This window comes from Anthonomus grandis, chromosome 16 (genome assembly GCF_022605725.1).
Source record: "Anthonomus grandis grandis chromosome 16, icAntGran1.3, whole genome shotgun sequence".
Classification (NCBI taxonomy): domain Eukaryota; kingdom Metazoa; phylum Arthropoda; class Insecta; order Coleoptera; family Curculionidae; genus Anthonomus; species Anthonomus grandis.
This window is the reverse complement of record NC_065561.1, coordinates 8185441-8206548: the sequence shown is the minus strand read 5'-3', so window position 1 is coordinate 8206548 and position 21108 is coordinate 8185441. Positions and strand designations below refer to the sequence as shown.

The following is a 21108-nucleotide window of genomic DNA, read 5'->3' as shown; positions in this document are numbered from 1 at the left end:
CCTTTTCCTTTTGAATTTCCTTCCATTTATGCCTATATTTTCCTTTAATTTTTGCCATTTTCTCCACAATATTCAAAAACCAATCACATATTCGTCATTTCTGCAAAACTGTTAGTATTTTTCAGTCATTTTAACAAATTAGAAATTTAATTTTTACTAACAAGCTTAAAACACCCTATTTATTTTCGCACTAGCAAACTCCCACTGAAACACTAGGTACCAATTCTTCTGCTTTATTTGTGAAAGACTACTGTTAAAATTGTAAATGTCTTAAACCCGTCTTAAAAAAATCAAGTTTCAATAAGTCAATAAATAATGATTTTATTTTTTCCATCTTTTAATAAGGCAGTATCTTAAAACTATTCCTAGTAGTGAGTATGCGCTCCTCTGGCTCTGATAACTTCAGCACAACAACTAGGCATACTCTCAATAAAGTTTCTGATCACCTTCTTCAAGAAGCTCTTTAAGTTGGTGGATGGTTTGCATAGGCTGCCACTCCAATAATTTTCGTCTCAATGTATCCCACAGATGTTCGATAGGATTGAGATCTGGACTGTTGGCCGGCCATTCCATAACTTCAATATTATTTTATTTATTTTTAGCAGTACAGCCCAACGGTATAAACCATTTCCAGAGCAAAAGGTTACAATAATGTTTTAATAATTTTTAAGATATAGTAAAAACATACATAAACTAATATATTCTCCGCAACATCACAGTATAAACTATATTTCAATAATTTATAGTAATAATCCCAAACTTATATAAAAATAAGCAACCACAAATTATTAACCCTAAAAAAAATATATATTTGTATACCTAAATCTCAATAACCGAGAATTGGTAATTCATCTTGGCTGACTCTACATTCAACACTACAATATACTAAATCTAACAGTCTATTAGACTAATTTAACATATTACTTTAACTCAAAAAATTACAAAAAAAAAGAATTAACATAGGTGCTCTTTCTATCCTGCTGGCCTTGATTACTTACATAATTGGGCACATTGAAATCGCCAATTATTAAAAAGTCGCCAGTTATGTCTAATTGTAATAGCATATCAAAGAATCTTTCAGCAACAATGTCGTACTCGCAATCGCTTATTGAAGAAAAGAATGTATCGATTTTGGAATTTAAGCCGCGCACATTTTGATAATAGCGTGATGGACTGTTATTCTTGAACATGTTGGGTTGTTTTGAAAGTTGTATCTTGTGTTTGTAGTTTTCGTTTCAGGAAGTGACGTTTTTCTCTTCGATGAACGTTGTTCCAATGGATTGGCTACCAAGATTGTCTTACTGGCAACTGGTGGGGCATTAGGCAGTGCAGTTTCAAGTGGTGGTAGGTCAGGGCTTGATTCAGATGGTTCAGGATTTTGTGGAATAAGCTTTTGCAGATCTTCCAAGCGCCATGTTTTATTATCAATTATTAGATAGTCCTTTTTCAACTTAACGGAGTACCCTTGGTTTTTGGCAGAGTTCTTATAAAATAGGAGCTTTTTCTTTAAATTAAGTAGCTCTTTAGGTAGGTCTTCTGAGATCGCATACTCAGTGTTTTTTAGTTTATGCGCCGCTTTTAACATGGAATGAGCGGCAGAGTTCGTTACAAACTTAATTAATATTGGTCTTACTCTATTGCTATTTTTAGATCTTCCAATACGAAAGGCCTCATCAATGTCATGGGATATAATATATTAATATGTAGCATGGTCTGTGCAAATTCCGATAATATAGCATTAAGATCTTCATAAATAGTTTCTTTAATACCAAACAGGACAAGGTTTTTGGAACAAGTCAGATATTCAACAACAACTGACTGGAATGTCCACTCTTCTGATGTTGATTCAGAATTCTCTAGATTTATAAAAACGCTATCTAATCTGTCTCACAAATTCCTTTCCTTTAAGGCCTCTCAAACTGAAAAAACATAAACCTTGGTCTACCCAAAGCTTACGTACACTGCTAAGAACATGCGTTCATTATTCAATCTTGGAAAATTCTCGGACAGCGCTTTCTTTCATGACTATGTAAGACTATATAAAAAATTTTATGAAAGGACTCTAAAAGCGGCAAAAGACATTTACTATGCAAAGTCTGGTAACGTCGCTAAAGAATCATGGTCGATTGTTAATAATCTGAGAAATAAACCCTCTAACTCCAATACTATCTCTACCTCTCCTGAGAACCTCAACAATTATTTTGTGAATGTAGCGAAGAACCTAATGAGTACCATAGCACCTACCCACGATCCACTCTCTTATCTTTCTAGTGCAGATGAGAATTTACACAGTTTTTTCTTTACGCCAATAGTATCACCTGAGCTTCGCAGTACGATTAGGGAAATCAAAAATAAGAGCTCTTCTGGAGCCGATGGACTCACGTTGAACATGTTTCTAAACCTGCCAGAGTGTACATTAAACCATCTTACAAATTTAATCAACCTGTCTTTTCAAAAAGGAGTTTTTCCCAACTGCCTTAAAAAGGCAATAATAATCCCTCTACATAAAGGAGGAGATAAAGATCAGTCTTCCAACTATCGCCCAATTGCTCTTCTTTCCACACTATCAAAAATTATTGAAAGATTAGTGAAAAAAAGGCTCCTATCATTTCTACTGAAATTTAAAATACTCGCTCCTCAACAATTTGGATTTTTAAGCTTAAACAACATCCTATGGCAACAATCTTCTGTGATTTTTCTAAAGCTTTTGGTTGCTTATACCATGATATCTTAATAAAAAAGTTGCAACACTACGTGTTTAGGTATGCCCCTCGAATGGTTTAAGTCATATCTCAATAACAGGAGTCAGTTTGTAAGGATTGATTCTACGATGTCTTCTTGCAAGCCAATAGAATGTGGAGTGCCTCAAGGTTCAGTGCTTGGTTCAGGCCCTATTTTGTATCTTATATTTATCAATGATATCGCTAGTCTAAATATTAAATGAAGAACCTGCCTATTCGCGGATGATACACTAGTTTTACCTGGAGCAATCCGGATATTGCCGAACTTCATTAAATCATATCAAGTGACTTAACTTCTATCAAAGCATGGTGCGACTCTAATCTTCTTTGCCTTAACATCTCCAAAACTAAATTTTTGTTCTATAAAAATAATTTGCAATCTTTTGTACTGGATAACGCAACCATTGACGAAGCCAACTCAGTGAAATTTTTGGGGCTTACTGTTGATAAGTCGTTAAAATGGGACATGCACATTAACCCTGTAACAAGAAAATTAAGCTCCGCTTGTTTTGCGCTAAGATCAATTTCCAAGGAACTTAGCCTCTCAACCTCTATAACAGTGTATTTTTCCCTCTTTGAATCACACCTTCGTTACGCCCTTCATTTTTGGGGTGTGTGTAGTGTCACTCAATTTGACAAAATTTTCAGACTTATTTATTTATTTAGCAGTTTATTTCCAACAGGCAAAGCCTAGTTATAGGAAAATCTACAATTAATGTTTTGAAAGTGTAAACAAGTATTAAATTACTATACATTAAATAACAAAAAGAAAGAAAAATAAAGAAAAATAAGGAAAACTTAAATTACTATAGTAACATCATGTATATATCAAAATTAAAGGAGATGTAAATTAACATTAGAATGAACAAAGAAAGGGATTCATAGGACAAGGGAAAAAAGGAAGAGAAAAAGAATTATGGTAACTGTTGGTTTGTCAGAGACAAAACTAGATCGTTTATGGAGCATACAAATATGTCACAGGTTGATGATACTGAATTAAAAATTCTGCACATTTGATATACGGAATCCTGAAACCTAATGTTAGTTCTGGCGCGATCTAAAGCAAAAGTGATATTTCCTCTAGAAGCAAATCGTGGTACATGAAATAGAATATCGTTCAAGAGAGGAGGAGAATTTATTTGATTATTGACCAACTTCCATAAGAATGTTACAAAATGAATTGTTCTCCTCATGGCCAGAGATTGCAGATTAAATCTACCTAACATCAGATCATGATCATGTCCCCTAACAGGATATATTCCATCCTCACGAAACATAAGAAACTTTAAAACCCTTCTCTGAACACTCTCGATGTAGCCAACATGGCATTCATGGAAAGGACACCACACCAAGGAACCGTATTCCAGTCTTGATCTAACAAAGGAAAAGTACAATAGTTTTATTGAGTTTGAGTTGTTAAAGAGTCGGCTATTTTAATGACAAAACCCAGAAGTTTCAACGAGGAGGCCACTGTCTGTTCAATATGTGGCACAAATGTGAGCCTATCGTCGAATACAACCCCTAGATCTTTAATAGAAGTACTTCTACAGAGGATTTGATTGTCTATATTGTAATTAAACAAAACAGGATTCTTGGTTCGGTGAAAGGAGATCACACAGCATTTCGAGATGTTAAGACATAACTGATTTCGACTGCACCACCCCCTAATTAGGTCCAAGTTACTCTGTAAGAACAAGCAGTCCAAGATACTATTGATACACCAGAATATTTTCAGATCATCAGCATAAGCTAGTCTAAGGCAGGAAATCAATTCTATAAGATCATTAATATAAAAGATAAAAAGAAGTGGGCCGAAATTGGATCCCTGTGGGACTCGAGAAGTTGAAACAAAGGTATTAGATCTACAACCTTCCACCTCAACAAGCTGTAGACGGTCAATAAGGTATGACGAAAGCAACGAAATTAGCCTTTCTGAGAAGTTGAATTGCTTGTTCAATTTTTCCAACAGAATGCTATGATTTATCTGATCGAAAGCCTTATTGAAATCAGTATACACCACATCAACCTGACTTTTTCTATCGAGGGCTGAAGAAATAAAATGAGTCACATTACAGAGGTTAGTGATGCACGACCTTTTAGGAATAAAACCGTGCTGATCTATAGAGAGTAGTGATTGAACTTGGGGAAGAATTCTGTTATAAACAATAGTTTCAAAAGTTTGGAAGTATGGAGATAGGTCGGTAGTTGTCGATTCTGTTTATATCGTCTTTTTTTGTGAATTGGTATTACTTTAGCACATTTCCAGACGCCTGGAAATTTGCCAGTTTTCAAAATAAGGTTAAAAATATGACATAAAGGCTGACAAAGGACAAACATGCAGTCTTTAGCCACAAAACTTGGAACACCATCTGGACCGGCTGTCGACTTGTTTTTTAGCCTCCGACTAGCAGCAATAATTTCCTCAGTGGTAATTGATGGAAAAATGTCAATGAGGTCTGAGGAATTAGAAGGAGGATAGGTTTCTGCGAGGTTGATTGGATCTTTATAGGCATTCTGAAAAAGTTTGGCAAAAGCTGGCACAATATTTTCTGTTCCTTGAAAAGAATTACCATTGGCATCGCACATGATAGACGGAAGTGAAGAGTGACCTTTCTTAGCTCTAACAAAAGAGCAAAACGATGAGGGATCAGTGACAATGTTCTCCTCGGCTTGGGTCACAAATGAGTTATAGGCCAGACTTCAAAAGAGAGCTTTGCGTTATACACTTAGACTTAATTATAGAGCTCATTGCCAGAATTTCTTTAAAAAGTTTAATATCCTAACTTTGCCGTCACTACTAATATATATGAGTGCGTTTGTCTAATTCGCAAGCACGTTTCATCAAATTCAGATAGGCCATCCCATAATTATCATCTCAGAAACGAGGAGTATGATTTATATCTGCCTACTCCACATTCAGAATTGGTAAAAAACTCTATATTGTACAAAGCAAAAAAAAATGCACAATCATTTGCCATTGAACATCAAGTCCATCACATATTTTCCTACTTTCCGTACGGCATTAAAATCATTCCTACTGGAGAGAGCCTTTTACTCGGTAAACGATATTTTTAATACTTAATTTTAACTTCACACACACAGACTGATTTATTATTTTTATATGTACTGTTTTATGTAGCTAGTAGCTATACAGTGTTTTGTTTATTTGTTTATTTATTCATACTTTTGACCACATACAATTATTGACTTGTATAAGTTTGTATATTTGTTTTATTTTATTTTTGTGTGTTTGTTTGTTTTTGTGTTTTTCTTTAGTTATCAGCTTTGACTACAAATTGTAAAATTATTTGACAATAAAGCGATGATTCATTCATTCATTCTAATTGCTAAACTCTGTCTCTAAGTGCTTTATTCTCCTTCTCGAGTTTTTTAACAGCTTGCATATTTTCGTTTAGTTTGGTGCCAAGGTCTTGTATTATTTCAGCTTTCATAGACTGCATATTTTGGGTTAGTAAAGCTAATAGCTGCTTATTTGTTAGATCTTCCATTTTGCACAATTATCGGGAATATAGTCCCAACACAGGTAAACAAATTCGCTACTGTAGAACTGTGTTTGCAGTCAATTTTATAATTAGGTTTAATTAAAATAACAGTTTATACACCTACAGGGAGAGTGGTCAAGAAGCTGTTTACCTGCAAGTATTAATTAACAGCAACTTATTCGACTTATACATAAAACAGTCCACTCAATCCTAAGAGACAGCTTGTTAAACTCGGAGCACACAGCTCACGTGCACACACCTGCGATGATACGTTTAGAATCGTCATTTAAAAAAATTGTTATCCTAGCCACGCGTGGCCTAGCATTATCGTATTGTAAAATAAAATCTGCTCCCATATTATCCGCAAAAGGAATCATGTGTGGTGTTAAAATTTCTTCTAAGTAACGTAATGCCGTTAAGGAACCGTTTGCAATTACCACCAAGTCGGCACGCCCATTAAAACATATACCAGCCAATAACATAATAGACAGTTTTACACATAATAGTAGTTTCTTGCACAGCTCAGTCCAAATACTGTTCAGCTGTTCATTGCCATACCCTAATTCGTCTATCGTTGTGATGTAAGCAGAATCTGGACTCGTCCAATGACGATGTGCTGCGGCAAGAATTCTTCGAGCTCTGCTGCCAAACTCGATGCTCTGCTGCCAAACGAGGCACTCTAACCGACCTCCTAGCACGCAATTGAGACTGATGAAGTCTATTTATTATGTACTGTTTGATCAGAAATTCTGATTCCTGTTGTGGCTGCTAAGTCATTTTGAAGCAATATTGGTTTGTTCCCTAATCGTCCACACAATTAATAAACAGTCTTCTCCAGATAATATGGTTCTTTGACACTTCTTCTGATAATGCCATAAATTAAATACCGAATCCATGCTCTGTTTATAGCGGCCGGACTTACATTGACAATTTCTACGAATGTTCTTCTGGAATAACCTTTCTCAATAAACGTTACGGCCCTAGTTATTTCAACTTCATTTAGGTACACTTTATGGCGTATTCTTCTATCTAGCACATCAATATTCATGTTTTCATTATAAAATTTTAACTAAGACTGATAAAAACAGGCGTAAATGTAATATGCGCTGATAACAACAAATTCTTAACATTAAAATGTCTAAATTTTTTTCTGAGGATATCCAGACAAAAAAAATTGTTTAGAACTCTATTAATAAGTCTATACATCGTGATTGTAGATCGACTGAAAAAAAATTATGAAAAAATCGACTTTTATTTTTTAAATTTAATTTCTTAGTTATAGGGTAACTAAGAAACAAAGCAACTTTGGACTAAATTAAGTTGCTTTAAATTGGCATTATTTTTAATGTCTTTTTTTAATTTATTAAATACTTTTGAATTAGTTACTAGTCTACTACGCAACAAAAATAAATCATTTCTTAAACAAATAAATACACCACACGCATACGCCGAAAAAACCTCAGAATCGGATCCTAGAGTGAATTATGGCATAGTATACATACACCTACTTTTATCTATTAAGGATCTAACATTTGTTCTGGCATAACAAAGGCTGCCTATTTTAATGAGAAATCATTGCAATGTGCATCACATGAAGGAGTACCAGCTAGTACCAAACCAAGCAACTTAATGGACCCTGATGGGTGTGAAAAACCATACCATTTATTCTTGGAATTAAGAAAAAGTTCTGTTAAAGTAAACTAGTTGTTTAGCTTATGCCATGATTTTCTAGCTGTAATGTGCACATTTTTTGCACTTTGTTGTAGAACTGTAAATTGTATATGCAGTACTCGTTATGTAGTAAATCTGAGGGCAATAAATTTACTATACTCTATTTCAGAAGTGTATAGAGCAATAAACTGGGGAATTCCGTTCTGTTTGGCTACATTTCGTGGTAGTTCATAGGCGCAGGTATTTATAATATTTATGAATTTAATTTTCACGGATTAAATGCCTTTATTTTGAAAGAGATTAAATACTAAATAAATACTTTTAATCCTTTTGTATAGGTACCTATCTTTTAACGCTTTGTAACATGCAAAAATGGGGTCAGGTAATATATACAGACTATAAATACTTTTAAATCATATTTTAAACGTTAGTAGTCACTGCTACGCTGTAGCGTAATCACAATATTATTATCCCAATATTTAAAAAATGGAGGTATTCAGTCCAACGAAAAGATGTACTAAACATTCTCCACTATCGCTGAGTGAAAAAGTTATTATTTTAAATGTACATGATTGGATAAAACACGATTACCCTAGTTTTACTGTGCAAGAAATTGTTGAAAAATGTTCTCAAATGAGTGGAGTTGGAAAGTCCACCATTTTCAAATTGTTGCGGGAAAGAAAAGTAGCAGGTCAAGTGGAATCTCCCAAGCAAAAGCCAGGATGACCTACAAAAGTCCTTGATGAAAATGCTAAATGTATAATTCGAAGAAAAGTTCACTCTTTTTATTTTAAAAAGGAAATACCCACCCTAGACAAAATTTTAATGGAGCTTGGCCGAGATGACAGTATTCCGTTGATAAGTAGAAAACTTTTATGAAAAACTTTAAAAAATATGGATTTTGCCTGGGAAAAGCATAACCGCAAAGCACTTTTACTGGAGAGCGACGAAACTGTTTGTTGGAGACGACAATACTTGAGAAGTATCAAGCAGTACCGCAGGGAGCAAAAGAAAGTTTTTTATCTTGATGAGACGTGGATTAACGAAGGTTATATAGTCCAAAAAATGTGGCAAGACAAAAATATAATCAGTGCTCGCCAAGCTTTCATAGAAGGCCTGTCTACGAGTATTAAAGTACCTTCGGGAAAAGGAAAAAGACTTATAATCACACATATTGGAAGCAAAGAGGGATTTTTAAAAGAAGATCTGCTAACCTTTGAGTCGACTCGCACAGGAGATTACCATGAAGACATGAACTCAGACGTTTTCGAGGACTATTTTGGTGAAATGACAAAATTTCTTCCGGCTAATTCGGTGGTGGTTATGGATAACGCAAGCTATCATTCACGGCGAATAGAGAAGACGCCAACTTCAAGTTGAAGAAAGCAAGAAATTATCGATTGACTGACTGCAAAAGGTATTGCGTTTGAAGCAAATTTGATAAAAAAAAACTGCTGGCAATAGCAAACTTACACAAAACTCGTTTCATGAAATACGCCGTGGAAGATATAGCCGAAAAAATATAATATAACTGTACTGCGCTTACCGCCATATCATTGCGAACTAAATCCTATAGAACTGATATGGGCGCAGGTAAAAGGATTTGTAGCAAGACAAAACACGACTTTTAAAATGAAAGATGTTAAGCTACTGTTTGATCAAGCCATTACAGAAGCGACACCAGAGAATTGGCGAAAAGCAGTCCAGCATGTAATTAAGCAAGAGGACAAAATGTGGGATCTTGACAACCTCATCGATCAGACAGTCGATCCTTTAATTATAATGTCAAGAGGTGATGACAGTTCGTCAGATGACGAAGAAGACTACAATCTATTATAATTTAAAATTGTTATACACTGTTCAAAAAGTGCCAGATCCAAAAGTGACATTTTCAACTGTTTTACTCTACATATTATGTTCAATAAATTTGTGAAAAAAATATATTATTCCATTTAAACAAAAGTAACTTTCTAAAATAAAATAGCATTTAAGTACATTAATTATAAGGTAAAAAACAAGTCCCAGTTGCACGCCTTTGGCGAACCGTTTTTAACGTTTATCAGTGGGTAACAATAAGCAAAACTCATAAATTGACCCAAAACCGGGTGGCACTACCTGCAATCAACGAAAAGAAAGAATTTTACATTGAAACTAATACCCAACTAAGGTAGTGGCATAAAATATTGGTGGATCACCAGGTACCACTTTTGCATACCTAATGAGGTTTTATTGCTCTACACATTTCTGAAATAGAGTATAATATAGGAAATAACGCAGATCGGACCACCGAATTTTAAGGTGCTCCCAAGTCAGTGCTCTCAAGTATTACATATTCCAGTATTTTGGAGAAAAAGGAAGTTAAAGCTACTGGCCTCAACCAAATTAGAATCCCCCTTTTTAAAAACAGTAATAGCATTAAATTTTTTTAATGAATTTGGAAATATTCCCTTGACTGTCGACTTTGGGGACATCTAATATTCAATATAGCGCAGATACCACGAGTCAAGGGCAGCTTTTTCACCGAATCGAGAATGCTTGTAATTAACTTGCGAAACAACACAGAGGTTTTTCAAAAGTCGGTAAACCAAGAGAGCAGATACATATACATTTTGAGCACTTATAGTTCTATGGTTGGAACCTTTAATGTCATGCTCAAATTACGAGACAGTTTTACCACTAACAAAAACTCTTTATTTTTAATCTCGACACGTGTTTCGCTAACGATGGTAGCATTTTCGGGAGAAGATTAAAACTGGTTTTAATCTTCTGAGTTTTAATCTTCTCCCAAAGATGCTAACATCGTTAGCGAAACACGTGTCGAGATTAAAAATAAAGAGTTTTGGTTAGTGGTAAAACTGTCTCGTAATTTTGAGCACTTGTTATGATTTTTTCTACGTTTTTGTCCAGTGTTTAATTAAGAGGGTGTGAATAGTAAATATGATTTTAAACGTTATTGTTTTGACAAATAGACACATACATTTTTGAAGTCGGCAAAAAAGCGGTAAATTGAGATCTTAATGATTTATCTTACGCCCTCAAAATTTTCGGACGCATTAATTCAACCTAAAACTTGCACATGAAAGTTTTCCGCCGAAAAATGAGTCATGCATTTTTAATTAGTATATTTATGTTTCTTAAATCACCCACAAATAAAAATTTTAAATATACAGGATGACTTTTTCGGTTAATATTTCCCTGAAAGTCTGATCTGGATTCTTTTATTTCAGTAGTCCTAAGTTTCAGGTAGGTAAAAGAAGGCGGAAAAAACACCGGGTTATTCAGAACTTATAATAAGGTGAATTAAAAAAGTGGTATTTTTCTAAACCACTAACCATCTTTTATAAATTGCTTTTATAAACTCTAGTGAACTTTAAAACTTATAAATTTCATATGATAATACCCATTTCTTTATTTAGCATTTGACACATTCGCATTTGAACTTTGGTAATTAGAGGTCAGGTTATTTGTCAATATACTAAATCTGGATTTACGGATTACTTTTTAATACTTCCTTTTGCGGACCTAAATTAGGTGTGATTTAAAATATTATCTAGAGATATTTCCTGCTTTCGGTTCGGGGCCACATTCAGGGCCATATTAAGGCAAGATTTTGCCCCTATTTTGCCAGAAGCCACCCTTAACTTAATCAAATAATTTAATAATAAACATCAACAATCAATCAAATATTTTTTTCCGTAATAAATTACGGGTATAAAGGCCGATTATAGAGTTGTGGGTTTTTTGGAAGCTCCTGTATAACTTTTCTCTCTGTCTCTCTAGGATTACAACCCAGGGTGAGGCTCATTGCTGACTTTACCATCTGCCTCCACTTTATATATCCTGTTTCACATACATATTTTAATATAGGTCTTATTACTGAACGCCAAAATCCTTAAATCCTTAAATCCTTATTTTTGTATGACGGGGTGCATTTTCTTATTTCATTATTGGTTCAGCACAAAATTTCGACTGGAATTTTGTATTCTGTTGTTAATTTCATGTGTTATATTGTTGTCAAAGGTCATCGTAGTTCCCAAATATTTCAAGTAATGAACTCTCTCAAAATTATAGTGGTCTATTGTCACGTTCTGTCCCAATCTATCTCGTCGTTCTGTTTTTGTTGTAGCCATATATTTTGTTTTATTTTTGTCGATTCGAAGTCCAATTTATTTTTCAGCGTTTTGCAGTTTTATGAACTCTTTCTGACTTCACTGACACTTGTATTTCCCACTATATCTATATCATGAGCGAAAGCCAGCACAATACGAGGACCCTGATTTCTAAAGAGTACGGTTCCTTTCGCACATTGCTCTCCAAAGCGATGTTAAAAGAGAGAAGTGGAGATAACACATCTCCCTGTTTGAGAAGATCAACAGTTATTTTTCTAGTCTTACTGCAGTTCTAGATCCCACAAATGTAATTACCTTAAGACTAACTTTTTTGGTATACCCAGTTCCGCCCTTGTATTCCACAATTGCACTATTATATGCTTGCTTATGATGCCAGGTATAAAAGCCTGATACCATGTTTTATTGTATACCCAACATTTTTTTTGTATAACTTGTGCGTTTCAAATATGAAACTGTATAACAAAAAATTCTTACATTCATTTTGTTCTGTTAATTTTTTTCTACAACGTCCAAATATATTTTAACATGAATTTTATTTGTCCTATAGAATCGAACAACCCAGTGGGAAGATCCTCGTACCCAAGGACAAGAAATTGGTGATATTGATGAGTTGCCTTTACCACCTGGATGGGAAATTAGATATACTGAAGATAATAAGAGGTAAAGTGGTATTATGGTTCTAGCATTTTACTGATTGGACTTTGGTTAGATATTTTGTCGATCACAATACAAAAACAACCACGTTCGACGATCCAAGGCCTGGTGCACCTAAAGGACCCAAGGGTGCGTACGGCGTGCCGAGGGCATACGAACGTTCATTTAAGTGGAAAATTAGTCAATTTAGGTAAGTTATAGCAAATTATTTATTTAATCTCTCAAATCAACACAATTACAAATTGTAGTTATTTAACAATTTAAAGACTTTAAATGGCTATATATTAGGAACGAAAAACTGAATAAAAAATGCTGAAAATAGTTGCTGTGAAACAAAGAGAAAACAAAAACAAGCATATTATCTCAACCATTATCAGAAAGGGGGTTCGAGTGATACATTATCTTGAAACTCTTGAAAAATGCTTTCCAATAATACCAGAAAAGAAGAAAGCCACATTTCAGAAAATTCTTCTCTGTTTATCAAGGAAAACAACAAATAAAAAAACCTTTTTGAAATTTTTTATCTACAAAAAAGTACTCTTGTGTTTTTTTCATAAAATGCATTTTAAACAATTTATTTGCAAAAAATAGTAATTTTGCAATTTAATTTTGTTTCCGTGTAAGTGGACTGTATAGAATGAAATACTGGTAATTTTAATAATTTAATTGTCATAAACAACTTAAAAACGACAAATTACAAAAAGCCCCGACATAGAGTTACGGGCGATTCTAAAGTCAAGAAGCAAGTGTTAAAAACATGGCGGGCGGGAACCGATATTTTGTTTCTTGCGTCACGCACAGCACAGGCCCGCACTAAGGACAAAGTATATAAATAAATGGTGCTCGTCAACTACAAATTGAACAAATTTAGTAATACCAAATTAAATATATCTCGTACGTGCACATAACTATATATATAAATATTTATATATTGTATACTATAAATTCGAGATCTACGGGAAAATACAAAGGAAATGTATTACGTAAAAGTATTATATGATTGAAAGTACTTATTAATAGCCCATTCAAAATCTACCATATACAGCGTGCCCATTGTAGCTATATTTTTGAAGCAAAAAAAAATCTTTTTTTTTTGTATACAGGGGATGAAAAAAGCTACATCTTAAAATTGTTTTGACTTATACAGGGTGTTCCCAAAAGGCGTGGAAGACTTCATATATTATTTGATTTTTAGATTCTTCGTAAAATTCTTAGAAATCTGATGTTATGGATGTCATACTGTAATCAAGTAGTTTTTGAATTAGAGACAGTTATCCTATGACAAGTAGTTATGGCTCTATAGTCTCTTAAAGTTGAAAAAACCAAATTTCAACTGTCTCTAATTCAAAACCTACTTGATTAAAGTATAACACATCAAATTGCTTAAATTTTGACGCAGAATCAGAAAATCAAATATTATATAGAATGTTCCATTTAAAAAAACGTAAGATTCTTCTTCCATGCCTTATGTGAACACCCTGTATATCTCAAAATAATTTTAAAATATATCCTTTTTCAGCCCCTGTATACAAAGTTTTTCTGTTTCAAAAATACAGCCACAATGGTGGAAGGGAGTACTAAATGGACACGCTGTATAGACCATAATAGGCATAAGAATATAACATTCGTTAATTAAAAATTTCAGTGCGCAACGTACCTGATAGGTAATAAAGAATGAAATATAGTTTCTTTCGTATTTTTTCCCGTAGAATTCAATAGTGCAATCACTTTTCTTATTTTAAGTTTAAATAAATAATTAACAATTATTGCGAATTTTATTGTTACAAAACTAATTTTTTGGATTTATTGCATTTTTCTACAGTAAGTATATTTTTTTTACTTTCCGAAAAGTAGATTTCAAAACTAAGAAAATGAGTGGAACCCTCTACAATAAAAAAAATTAATATAGGGGTACATTTTACAAAAACTCACAAAAATAGAAAAATTTTTCTGCGAATTAAAAATTTAAAACTGAAAAAACGGTTTCTCGAGTTTCTCTTGAAAATTTTGATGTTATGTTGAAAAGTTACTATAAGAAAAGTTGCAGATCTTTGTATTCACTACCTGTGTAGTTACCTTTTTTCGATTCGACGTCAACTTTAGGCGTAAATCGTAATTATACGATTTTCTCCTTTTCAGTTCCCCCCTCTCTCAAAACTACTCTGAACAAATTTGTTTCATGAGTCTTTTTTTGTGTGTAGTATATACCCCTCTACTATTCCCAGTCGTTGTTTCTTAGGTATGTATTTTTCAGTTACAAAAAATTATAATGGTTGGTCTAGTGATAAACTAAAACATATTTGAATATACGCACTCAATAATTCAATGCGCGACAAAAATGATAAAACGGTAACTAAATGAGAAATAAGTTAAAATGATAATTGCAGGCTTCTTTAAAATACAAAGTATTGTATTTATGTTGTAATAATGCACGAACACATTTTTTCACTTGTACTCCCGACTCACCTCAAAGCCATGGTTGATTTATTTTATTTTATCTTGTTTTACCTCTCTCCTCGACATCCCTGTGTCTCTAATTGTATATCAGTGACTTTTTGCTTATTTAAAAAATGCTTAATTAGAATTTAAATTCAGTACCCACTCTTGCAGAAAATGTTGAACAATTACAATTTTATAACCAAAATAATTACCTACCAAGATTTATTTTTCATCCAATAAATGATATTCAAGTACTTAAGATTATATCGCAAATAAAAACTACAGCCATTGGAGTAGACGGTATAAAGATTCTGTCTTTGAAATTATGCATTCCACTTATCCTACCCTACATAACACATGCTATTAACTACGCCATTATAGAAGGTGTATTTCCGAACATGTGGAAGAAAGCACTTGTTATACGATTACCAAAAAGTAGTTCTATTGAAAATATCATGCAACTGCGTCCTATCAGTATTTTACCTACGCTTTCTAAGATTTTAGAAAAGAAACTATACAATTAATTAAGTGAATATCCTTTCTTGAAAAAAGTAATCCCTTTGACTCAGTCTGGGTTTAAAAAAATGTCATAGTTGCAGTACGGCTCTCTTGAGTATGACAGATGATATTTTAGATCAGTGGGATAAGGCAAAGCTTACTTTACTAGTTCTTTTGGATTTTAGCAAGGCGTTTGACACCCTAAATCATAAAGTTTTATTAGGTAGTTTACGTTATATTGGTCTAACAAATAATGCTATACAACTATTATCTGAATATCTTGAAGATAGAAGTCAGGCAGTTTCCTGCAATTCAAAATTATCTAGTTTTCAATCTGTTACGAGCGGTGTTCCGCAGGGATCCATACTTGGACCACTCTTATTTAACTTATATGTATCTAAGCTCCCTGAAGCCTTTCTATTTAGTAAGCATCATTTATACGCCGACGATACTCAAATATATTTGTCTTTCTTTCCAAGTGAAAGTAATCAGGCCGTGGCAGCACTTAATTTTGACTTAAATGAATTCTCTAACAAAGCAAAAAATCACAACCTCATAATTAATCCTACAAAATATTTAGCTATGATTTTTGGTATATCTAACGATAAACTAAATTTTTTAAATAATTTTAATAAATCAATTAAATTAGGAAATAACATCTTGGTAATTAAAACAGTTACGAAGAATTTAGGCCTTTATATGAACATGAACTTTTCTTTATTGATCATGTTAATCAGTTTCTACAAAAAGCATATTTCAATTTAAAATTACTTTATCAACAACGGCATATTTTCAATTCTAAAATTCTGTTATGCGAGTCCTTAATATTATCACATTTCAACTACTGTGATATTATTTACGGACCCTGTATAACTGCAGCTGTAAACAACAGCAACTTTCAAAGGAGGATAAATAATTCCTCCAACATAGCAAAAGGGTCTTGGAAGATTTTAAATGAGCTAAGGGGCAAAAATAATGTCTTGGTTATTCCAAGTACCTTAGATTCCAATGTTCTCAATTCCTTCTACTATGATATTGCTAGTAACCTTGCAGCCAGTCTCTCACAAAAAATAGATCGCAGGAGCTATCTCAGCAATGTGATAGTAGCCGAATCTTTCTTTTTTGCCCCCACAAGTGTAGAAGAGCTTAAACAGTTAATGGTTAATATTACGAATTAGAGTTCATCAGGTTGGGATGGGCTTTTTCTTAAAATATTTTCTGCTTTACCTCTTGTTGCTTTGCAAGTCTTGGCCGAGTCAATTAACTTTTCATTTATGTCTGGAGTTTTTCCAGAGTGCTTAAAAAGAGCAATGTTCCTCTTTACAAAGGTGGCGATCGCGACTGTCCTTCTAACTTTAGACCTATAGCGTTATTGCCTACTTTAGCCAAGATAGTGGAACGGCGCGTTAAGGTGAGGATGGTTTCATTTTTGAATAGGTTTGGCCTATTGAGTCTTCAGCAGTTTGGCTTTCGTGAGTCTGTGAGCACAAATGATGCTATCTTTAGCTTTCTAGAGCACCTGTACAACCGACTGAATGTTGGTGTAGTTGCAGCAGCGGTATCCTGTGACTTGTCCAAGGCATTTGACTGCGTGAGTCGCAGAGTGCTGCTGATGAAACTGGAGCTCTATGGTTTCAGAGGAACTGCCCTTGAGTGGTTTCGTTCCTACTTATCAAATCGTGTCCAGGCTGTCAAATTTAATGGTGGTATCTCTAAGGAACCTAATATAAATGTGGGTGTTTCACAAGGATCAGTGCTTGGTCTTTTACTTTTTCTCATTTATATGAACGATCTGCCACAACTGCAGGTAACTGGCAAATTTACATTGTTTGCCGATGATACCACCATCCTCTGGCACGACTCTGATGTTTCTCAAATGGAGGCCAATATACGTGCAGATTTGTTAAAAATAAAAGACTGGTGTGATGCAAATTTTTTGACATTTAATGTTTCCAAAACAAATATCCTTAATTTTAAATGTAATACAAATGACATATGTTTAAATAATGAAGCCATCACCATGCCACCGTTCAGTAAGTTTTTGGGTCTTTCCATAGACAAGTTCCTTAAATTTGAAGACCATATTGTGAATGTATGTAGAAAAGTCTCATCAGGCTGCTACGCCCTAAGGGTTATTGCCACCAATCTTAATTTCTCCATCGCCAGATCTGCGTACTTCGCGATTATCAAGTCGCACCTTCGATATGGAATTTGCTTTTGGGGTTCATGTTCAAATTCACTTTTTAGTTCAGTGTTTGTACTCCAGAAAAGGGCCATTAGATATCTATGTGGGGCCAAGCCTCGTGACTCATGTCGCCCGCTTTTTGTAAGTCATAATATTTTAACCCTCTGTTGTATTTTTATTTTGGAAACAGTTTGCTTAGTTTTTACCCATTCCTCATTTTGAACTTGTCCGTAGCTCTATCATATATGGAGGTAGAAAGCTGTTTAATAAACTTCCACTAGAAATAAGACAACTTAAGACTGAAAAAGCCTACGTACAAGGACGAAAATATTTCTTGCTAGTAAAGCGTACTATAGTTTAGGTGATTTTTTTAATGATTAGCATTTAAGTATTTTTCAAAGTTTTATATAATTTTATTTTATTTTAAATTAGTTTCTCGTTTTTATTCCTTTAATGTACAGTCTATTGGCTTTGTCTACAACTTCTATGTTTATATTTTGACAATAAAGCATTTTTGAGTTTGAGTTTGTATCGAGTCGAATACAAAAAATTACAAGATTCATGTATTCACTTAATATATGGTATTCGCAAATATGAACATATTAGTCAGGCTTTTAACCAATCAGGGTGGTTGTTTATGAGTAAGAGAAGATATTTACATATGGTGTGTTTATCTCACAATGTCTTATTACTTAAATCTCCGCCATACTTATACAGGGTGTCCCGTAATTAATTGGACATAGGTTAATGTAGGATACCTGACATGAAAATAAACCGTTTGAGCTCGATATCGCTTAGCAAAATGTTATTGGTTTTCGTTTTACAGGGTGTTAAAACAAACATTTATTTAAATATTTTGGAATCCACTGGACAGATTGACCTAAAATTTGGCGTACTCTTATTATTTGGGATGAGGAACACGAATATGATATCTATTTTCCCATTACCACTAGATGGTGCCACATACAACAACATTGAGTGATTAAAATGGTCATAACTTTTTTGACCTACCTGTACGCACATTTGCGAGTGAAAATAATAAAACAGTATTTAATTCTAGTCAAAAAAGGTATACTTCTTTGATCTCCAAAAAGTAGACCGTTTTTGAAATAAACGTATTTTTGTATTAGGTTGCGTATGAACAAATTATTATCGGAGTTTTACAAAGTAGGCTTTGCCTAGGATGAACACATCATAACTACGACCTGTCAAGGTGAAGTATTAATAAGTAAGTCTTTAATTTGGCTAAAGCTCGTGTTCTTGTTGTGTTATTTTCGCTTAAAAATGCCGCGTCAGAATGATTTTTCTAGTACTCAGATACAGGATATGGTATGTGTATATGCTCAAGAAAATATTCGTAGTCGAAGAGCAGCGCAGCCTTATTTAGATCTGTATCCGGATAGAAGGCAGCTAAATCATCAAAAGCGTTGTACGATAGATTAGGCGAAACGGGCTCATTTCGTTCAAAAAACGTAAATGCGGGAAGACCAAGGATAATTGGAGCAGATATGGAAGATGAAATTTTGGTTCGTGTTATCGAAAATCCTGAAACCAGCACAAGACGTATTGAGGCAGCCACTGGTGTAAGGAAATCTTCGGTGTCCAAAATTATACGCCAAGAAAAACTGTATCCGTATTATTTCACTCCAGTTCAAAATCTTCTTCCTCAAGACTTTCTTGCAAGACTCCAATTCAGTCAATTTTTAAGAGAGCGCCAATTGAATGATCCATTTTTTTGTAATAAAATTTTATTTACGGATGAAGCCACGTTCACAAGGAGAGGTCTTTTTAATTGGCGTAACAATAATATCTATTCGATGGAAAATCCTCATGCTTTCCAAGAACACCATTTTCAACATGAGTTTTCAATAAATATTTGGTGTGGTATCTTTGGAGATTGTATTGTGGGACCGTTTGAATTGCCAGCTAAGCTTAATGGAGAACGTTATCTGAATTTCTTGAGGAATGATCTACCCATTCTTCTAGAAGATGTGCCCCTAAATTTAAGACGTGACAGTTGGTATATGCACGATGGTGCACCGGCACATTATTCACTGCAAGTCAGAAATTACTAGGACGAAATTTATCCTCATAAATGGATTGGTAGAGGTAGTGAATATCCGTGGTCTGCGCGTAGTCCCGATCTTAATCCCTTAGATTTTTATTTCTGGGGCTACTTGAAATTACTTGTGTATAAAAATAAAATAAATAACCGTCAGGAATTGTGGCAAAAGATTGGGAGGGAGTCAATACCATCAGGGCTCAAGAAGAATCATTGTTTGGAGTCAGGCAAAATTTAAATAAAAGAATTAGACAATGTGTCTTAGTGGATGGTGAACATTTTGAACAATTATTATAATTAACAGCCTTTTCTAATTTTATCGTTGCTAATTAAATTTTAGATTAAGTGTTCATACGCAACCTAATAAAAAAATGCCTTTATTTCGAAAACGGTCTATTTTTTGGAGATAGAAGTATACTTTTTTGACTAGAATTAAATGCTGTTTTATTATTTTCACTCGCAAATGTACGTCAGGGAGGTCAAAAAAGTTATGACCTTTTTAATCACTCAATGTTGTTGTATGTGGCGCCATCTAGTGGCAATGGCAAAATAGATATCATATTCGTGTTCCTCATCCCAAATAATAAGAGTACGCCAAATTTTAGGTTAATCTGTCCAGTGGATTCCAAAATATTTCAATAAATGTTTGGTAAAAAATTAGTTTTAACACCCTGTAGAACGAAAACCAATAACATTTTGCTAAGCGATATTTAGCTCAAACGGTTTATTTTCTTGTCAGGTATCCTACATTAACCTATGTCCAATTAATTACAGGACACCCTGTATAATAAAATTCGATTTCGAACTGAGATCCATAATATAAACAAACATAAGGTTTAAGGGTAAACTAGCAATTCCAGTGCATTTTACTTTCCTGTTCGAACGATCCTTTTCATGTCTTATTACGAAACATCTAAATGTTTTTGCTGCAGCTATACTTGCTGTCTCCAGTTAATTTCAAAAAATATGTAATTAACAAGTTACGGGCAAGGTGTATTGACTTTTGAGAGAGTTTATAAATAGCAATCTTCTTCTTTCTTTTTATTGTATACTTAAGAATTATAAAATGATGTATGAAAATTTAATAAATCAAAAGATTTCTAGTATTTACTTTTGTAGTCTTCAATTTAAGTATTGTTAAGTTAAGGTTAGTTGAGCAGTTCTTAGATTTATAATCTGACAAACTGAACCTCGTCTTTTTGAATATTCACTTTTATTTTCTTAA

At 33.8% G+C, this 21108-nt stretch overlaps 1 protein-coding gene across 2 annotated transcripts in view; it reads left to right on the top strand.

The window, feature by feature from the left end:
- The window catches only part of LOC126745492 (E3 ubiquitin-protein ligase Su(dx)), a 124162-nt gene that overhangs the window by 51089 nt on the left and 51965 nt on the right, over positions 1-21108 (top strand). For both annotated transcript variants that reach the window (XM_050453361.1, XM_050453362.1), the window contains exons 9-10: positions 12593-12705; positions 12755-12889. In XM_050453361.1, coding sequence (XP_050309318.1) covers positions 12593-12705; positions 12755-12889 — 248 coding nt within the window. The remainder of the gene's footprint in view (positions 1-12592; positions 12706-12754; positions 12890-21108) is intronic.